Consider the following 6,836-nt stretch of genomic DNA (forward strand, 5'->3'; position numbering starts at 1 on the left):
TATGAAGTTTATCAAAAACATGTTCAAGAATTTAGTGTAAATGTATTTTGATTTTGAATAAAAAACATAATGCTTTAATAATTGATAGTTTCATTGCTTATTTAAATACAATCTTCTTATAAATAAAATATGTGTATCATCAATATATATTGTGTATGGATAAAAATGAATGAAGTACTATTATAAACAAACAAAAAGATTATAAATTAGATTTTATAAAACATAGGATTATATAGACACAAATAATTATAAATATTTAAAATTTGTGTAATTAATATTATTTTTTATTACAGTCAAATTAAAAGAAAAATTATCCTTCACTTTATCTTAAAAATTATTTTTTAATAGAACTAAATAATAATAAAAATAATAAAATGAAAAATAAATAAAAATAAAGTTCATGTATGCTCATATAAAGTCTTTGAAAAACTAACATATATTTTTTTAAGTAATGCAGAATATATACATATATAAGATCTTTAAAACATTAAATTTAAGTGGGTTCTTAATACACTCTATTTATTTATACACATGTTTGGAGAGTTCCTTTACTGTTTTTTAAATCAAAAGTTACTTTTTCCTCTTTAATTAAAAGAAAATGATTCAATTCTAGTTTTTTTCTTAATAATTACTCTTTTAATTCAAAAGTTCTCAATAAATATTTATTGCTAATCATATTATTACAAAAAGATTTTACAGTATAAATATCTTAAACCTTACACATATTTTCATTTACATGTTAATTTTATCTTTTTTATACAATATATAAAATTTATTTATACACTGTAATGATATTTTTGAAATGTTTAGAAGAAACTCTCTATTCATAACAATTTTGTAATACATTAGACTTTTTTTTTTCATGTGCACAGTTGTACATACAATTTGATATATTTGTAATTTTTTAATACAAATAAAATTTAAATGTTTGAACCATTAGTGAAATGCATTATATTCACAAATTTTTGTTAAAGTGGTAGGAGTAATAATAACGTATTTGTAAATTTTTCTCATCAATTATTTAAAAGTAGTTAAATGACACTATTATAATATTTACTATTATATTTATTTAAGTTTAAATTATATTAAAGTAATGAAACAACACTTGCTAACACCATTTGATTTTTTTATTTAATAATGTTATTATTTACATGATTTTGTTCATCTTTTTATTATAATAAACACATAATTAATAAATTAAAGTCTTTCAATTTTTATTACTTTAATATAAAAATATATATTTACACATGAAATGAATAAATTAAATAATATATTTGAATAATTGATTTGACGCCATGTACAAAAAGTGGCGCGCCCTTACCCGCCCATAGGAAAACAAATCTTTGAACTCCAATGATAAAACATGTGCATTTGGAACCAAACCCAATCCCTGAAATTTTCATTTTTATTTCAAAATACCGCTCTTTGTCTGTTCTACTCAATACACAAACATGATAAAACATTAGCTTACTCCTTGTCTTCAATTTCTTGCCCTTTCACAATCTGTTTCAAATTAACAGCACACAAGAAAGAAGATGGAGACTCGTGCTGGGGCAAAGAGAAAGAGAAATGAAGCTGTTGTGGTGGTGGAAAAACAACACCCCAAGATGCATCGGGTTGTATTGGGTGAACTTCCCAATCTACCAAACCTTATTGTCCCCGAAAATCAAAATCTGCCCAAACAGAAAGTTTCATGTTGGAAAAATCCCAACACCAAGAAACTATCTTCTTCTCAGATAGACCAACATTATGTATCTGATATCGATGAATATCTTCGTGCAATGGAGGTGATTCAGAAATTCCAAGGTTGTTGCTTTTTTTTTTTTCTTTTATATATTGTCTTGAGCTTACTTTTCTCACCATTTATGGTATGCAGAAAAAGAAAAGACCAATAGTTAACTACATGGACAAAGTTCAGTTGGTACTTACCGCAAACATGAGACAAATATTGGTGGATTGGTTAGTAGATGTTGCTGTGGAGTACAAGCTTCTCTCTGAAACTCTTCATCTTTGTGTGTCATTAATAGATAGGTTTTTATCAGTTAGTCCTGTGACAAAATCCAAGCTTCAGTTAGTAGGTGTATCTTCAATGCTTCTTGCCTCGTAAGAGTCTCTTTTTCAGTTTTGCAAAGATTTTTACCCTAATTCTATTATGTAGACATGATAGATTTCACCATTACATTCCTCTCAAACTTGCAGGAAGTACGAGGAAACTAAACCACCCAGCGTGGCCAAATTTTGCCGCATCACTGATAACACTTTTGAAAAGAAAGAGGTAAATGTTATTCTTGTCTGTGCCTCCTATTAAAATATGTCATTTGCTTCTTTTTTCATTCACTCTGGTGGTGATGACATAGGTTGTAAAGATGGAAGCTGAAATACTTGAGTCTCTAAACTTTGAAATTGGCAATCCTACTGCAATCACTTTTCTAAAGTATGAACTTTGTACTACTGAAATGTGAATATCTATCTTCCCTGAAATGAAATTAATTTGACTAATTGGGTATGGTTATTGTTCCAGGAGATTTTTGAGTGTTGCTTCTACTAATGAAAAAGTAAGGGGATCTGCTGTTCTCCTTCTTAATTATATTAAAAACTTTATTGTGTTGTTTTGTAAATTTATTTATTTTTTATTGTCAGACACCAAATTTGAAGATTGAGTTCCTGAGCTTCTACCTTGCTGAGCTAAGTTTGTTGGATTATAGTTGTATAAGATTCTTGCCTTCCATTATAGCTGCATCTGCTTTATTTCTTGCCAGGTTTATTGTCTCTCCCAAAATGCATCCTTGGGTGAGTATTTATCTTATGGATTGTGTTTCATGTTTCTCATTAAAGGAGAAAAAGTACTACTTGTTTAGAGAAACTTAAACTTCACAACCTATTGCAGAGTTTTTCCCTGCCTGAATGGTCAGGTTACAAACCATTTGAGTTGAAAGCTTGTGTTTTCACTTTGCATGACTTGTATTTTTCAAGAAAGGCAGCATCCTTCCGATCTGTTAGGGATAAATATAAACAGTGCAAGGTAAAGCTTTTGCATTTCTTTTGTTATAAAATACTTCAATTCTCTTTATGGCAAATTGAGTGACCAAAAATCTTCTGCTCAAACAGTTCAAGTGTGTGGCAAACCTCCCATCTCCTCCACATGTACCAAGTCATTACTTTGAAGATTGGTGATGCAGTGACAATTCCTTGACAAATAATAATTTTGAACATATGAACCTTTTTTGAAGTGCACTCTTATGGCTATTAATGTAGAATCTCTCCCAAAGTTGCATTTAGCAGTTAACCTATCTTGATAGGTACATTTCTTTGGATCTTTTAAATTTGATTGAGTGGAAATGCTGAGCTCTGTTCAAGTTTTGTCTTACCTTTAACTAACAATTTCATTATTGCAGGGATATTAGATTGTATGAGGCTGAAGTTGATTACCCAATAACCGATGTAATGATCTTTTTGTACTGCCAATGACCATGATAATCAGAACTAAATTAGTGTTGTAACTATTATCAGGGATTAGATCTAGGTTCAGTCTTACGAATTTAAGTGTAATGAATGGTAGAAATGAGTATGATTACTACTAATATATAAAGGGTAAAGTTTGAATATTATGTCTTAATTTTTAATATTGTTTGTTCATGGTTTATTATCAAACATTCTCTTTGAAGAACCTACATTTAGTTTAGTTCCTATAAATGAACGATGTACCATTTAACACGAAAATCTGATGTTAGATTTTATTCTTTTCCAACATCAGCTTCCCCTAAATAACGAGTCTACCTCCAATTCATCCCCTCTGTATAACATATATTTGGAACTTATTAGATAGATGGAACGAAACAGTTTCATAATTGTTTTCTTTTTTTCTTTTAGCAAACATTGTTCTATTGCCAGATATAAGCAATGGTGAACGCAACAACCTCAATCCCACGTTGTTTGAAGAAGTCATTCAACTCATTATATTTGATACAGAACATTTTTAAGAAATTCAATTGCCTTATCCATACATCCACTTAAGCAAAGACGATAAATTTTAAATACTCTCTCTCAACCAGTGAAAGTGAATTTGAGGAGAGAGATGAAAGTGAGATTATTTTGATTAGGAGAAAGATTGTAAAAAATGAAAAAAGGTTACAGAAAAGTTTAAGAAAGTTAATGAATAATGTGATAAGGTTGATAGATTAAAAAACATTAATTAATAAAATTGGATTATTATAATTTTATCCTTTATTATAAAAGTATTTTAAAATAAAATGTTAGTATAAATTATGATAAAATGAAATTTGAGTTATTATTTTAAAAAAAATGAAAATTGTCGAAATTATATTGAAACAAAATGAGATTGATAGAAATTAAGTTAAAATAAATTTTAGGTAATTAGTTTAAATAAAATTAAGCAATAACTTCAACTGATGAAATTGTTTTAAATTGAAAAGTGGTTGCTTAAAGTTAATATAAATTAAAATGCTAGTAATTTGTTAAAAAAATATATTATTTGATGAAAATAATTTAAAAATATATTCTCCATGATGGAAATTGATAATATTTTAGATGTAATGCTAAAGTAATAACATATTACGATAAATCTAGTTAATCATAATAAGTTATAAATTTGTACAAATAAAAAATAATAAACACTTACATATATTAATCATGATAATTTAATTTTTATACTTAATTACATTAAAATGTCATAATTTAATTTTTTAAATCATAATTCAATACAATCCTACAAATATATTAATATAAAATTTTCATATACTTTAGAAAGAATTAAGTGATATTTTTTAATCGTATCAAATCATAATTTCTATGTAACTAAGTACAACCAGAATAAAAGATAAACCACGAGCACCCAAAGCGCACCAACAAAGGATAGCAACTGGTCACACCACCAAGGACAAAATTTTAATGGTGAATTCAAAATTTTAGCTACCATAGCAACCATGGTCATTGCATGCGTAGCGAATCTTCATTGTTGATGTTCGAGAATATGATCAGGATAGTAAAAAGCATGAAAAACATAAATTAAAAAAGGGTTAAAGCATATATGACCAAATGGGTTATTTTGAATGCGATGACTTGTATTTCTTTCCTATTCTCTTCACTCTAGCAAAGTCCTCTTCTCCTACATCCCCTCAAATCCACACTTCCATTTTGGTTCAAATCACTTGAAGAAAACATTGGCTACACTAGCTCTTCCATCTTCAACAACAGTAAATCATGAAAAACAAACACAAACTATCTCACTATTCACTCTTTTTCCCTTTTTTTCCACTCCCTCAAATCTACCACCCAATCCAAACACAAGCTAAATGATGGAATCATCCATATTCTCTTTAATCAAATTATAGTTAAAAATGTCGAGAAAATGGTATCAAAAGGACATGTAAATGGTGATTCGGGAAAATTTGATGATGAGCACAATTCTGTTGGAAAGAGCAGGCCACATTTGTAAAGTTCTTGCATGTTTTCGGGATATAGAACCACATTGGTGAAATTGTGTAGGTTATAACAAATTCCCTTCCCCAGTTTATTCCCGTCTCATTCACAGTGCAAAATATTACTTAGATAATGTGTTGTTTGGTGCAGGAACCATTACAGCTTGAAAATGAGACAGACTTCTTAAGCCATGCATTTCCTTCCAACTTCTTGTATCTCATTTCTTTAGAAACATTTTTCTTGATATGGTGTACGGAAAGGTTAGATCAATCTAGGTAGAGATAGTTCACTTTTAGGCCCGTCAACTTCACCTCATCAATCTTCTTTCACTTTATAAATCATTTTTCAAACATTAATTCTATTTAAAACTTAATATTAAACCTAAAACGTTTTCTTTCAACTTCTCAATCCCATTTAATAAACACAAACAAATATTAACTAAAAAAAACACAAAGAATTAGAATGAATGACACTTTTCTTTTATTAGAGTCTCCTTAGATAAATAAATGTTAATGGTAATAAAAATGAATGATAAAAACAAATGTCCCTAAAGAACAGGGCATTTCTAACAAACCAGAAAGATATTCTGAACAAAAATTCTAATGTTTGCTTCCTTACTTTCTCTGCATCTAAAATTCCTTCATGTCCACAGCTTGATAGATGAACAATATTCAAATTTAATGATGACAACATCCCTAAATCCCAGTAAAACCCTCGTTCTTTATCAGTTAAGCACAAAGACTCTCCCAAGATCGCAACCATCAATTGGATCAATGATACCAAAGACGTCTCGCAAGATTCCGAGGACTATTTTTCACAAGGTGATTTTGTTCATATAAAATTCTAAGCAATGAACTGTGCAATTTTCGCCTCATCTTACACCATAGTTCTCCTAATTAGCCATTGAAAGACTGTCATAATTATTTATCAGTAACCATCATGATTGCATCCTGTGTTTCCTTCAAGGCCTCAATGATGACCAAGAAGCTGTACAATCTAAGATGTTCATTGATGCATCTTTAAAGGTCTTCTCCATGATTGTTCAACAGAAAAGGCAATCGAACATTGATATCTTACCCCACCAAGTCTGTTCAAACAATGATCAAACCAACCACACTGTTGACATTTGCTTTATCAAACATGATTTAAGAGATAGCAACTGAGATATATTCATCACAAAATTTGCTGCATCACTGGTCTTCAAAGTAACAATTTGGTACATAAGGAGGGGAAGGCAGGTTTGCAACACATTTAAACTGTTCCAATAGAAGATTTTGGATCACTCCATTTGTTATAATGAGAATATAGGTACTTAATAACTAAACAAATATAAAAATAATCTAATAACTAAACAAATATAAAAATAATCTAATAACTAAACAAATATAAAAATAATC

At 28.9% G+C, this 6,836-nt stretch overlaps 2 protein-coding genes across 2 annotated transcripts in view; one reads left to right on the forward strand and one right to left on the reverse strand.

Annotated features, from left to right (window-relative positions):
• Window positions 1-1,398: 1,398 nt before the first annotated feature.
• Window positions 1,399-3,603, forward strand: LOC106761385 (putative cyclin-A3-1). Its single transcript, XM_014644936.2, has 9 exons — window positions 1,399-1,787; window positions 1,877-2,103; window positions 2,200-2,275; window positions 2,358-2,434; window positions 2,522-2,555; window positions 2,641-2,790; window positions 2,888-3,022; window positions 3,109-3,299; window positions 3,396-3,603. Exons 1-8 carry the CDS (start codon window positions 1,536-1,538, stop codon window positions 3,172-3,174), a joined length of 1,017 nt encoding a protein of 338 aa, XP_014500422.1. The 5' UTR covers window positions 1,399-1,535; the 3' UTR covers window positions 3,175-3,299; window positions 3,396-3,603.
• Window positions 3,604-5,913: 2,310 nt separating this feature from the next.
• LOC106761228 (putative cyclin-A3-1) overlaps window positions 5,914-6,836 on the reverse strand; it is a 2,881-nt gene continuing 1,958 nt past the window's right edge. Inside the window, exon 8 of the mRNA XM_014644756.2 lies at window positions 5,914-6,695. Coding sequence (XP_014500242.1) covers window positions 6,630-6,695 — 66 coding nt within the window. The 3' untranslated portion in view covers window positions 5,914-6,629. The remainder of the gene's footprint in view (window positions 6,696-6,836) is intronic.

The sequence above is a fragment of the Vigna radiata genome, chromosome 5, assembly GCF_000741045.1.
Source record: "Vigna radiata var. radiata cultivar VC1973A chromosome 5, Vradiata_ver6, whole genome shotgun sequence".
NCBI classification, from domain to species: domain Eukaryota; kingdom Viridiplantae; phylum Streptophyta; class Magnoliopsida; order Fabales; family Fabaceae; genus Vigna; species Vigna radiata.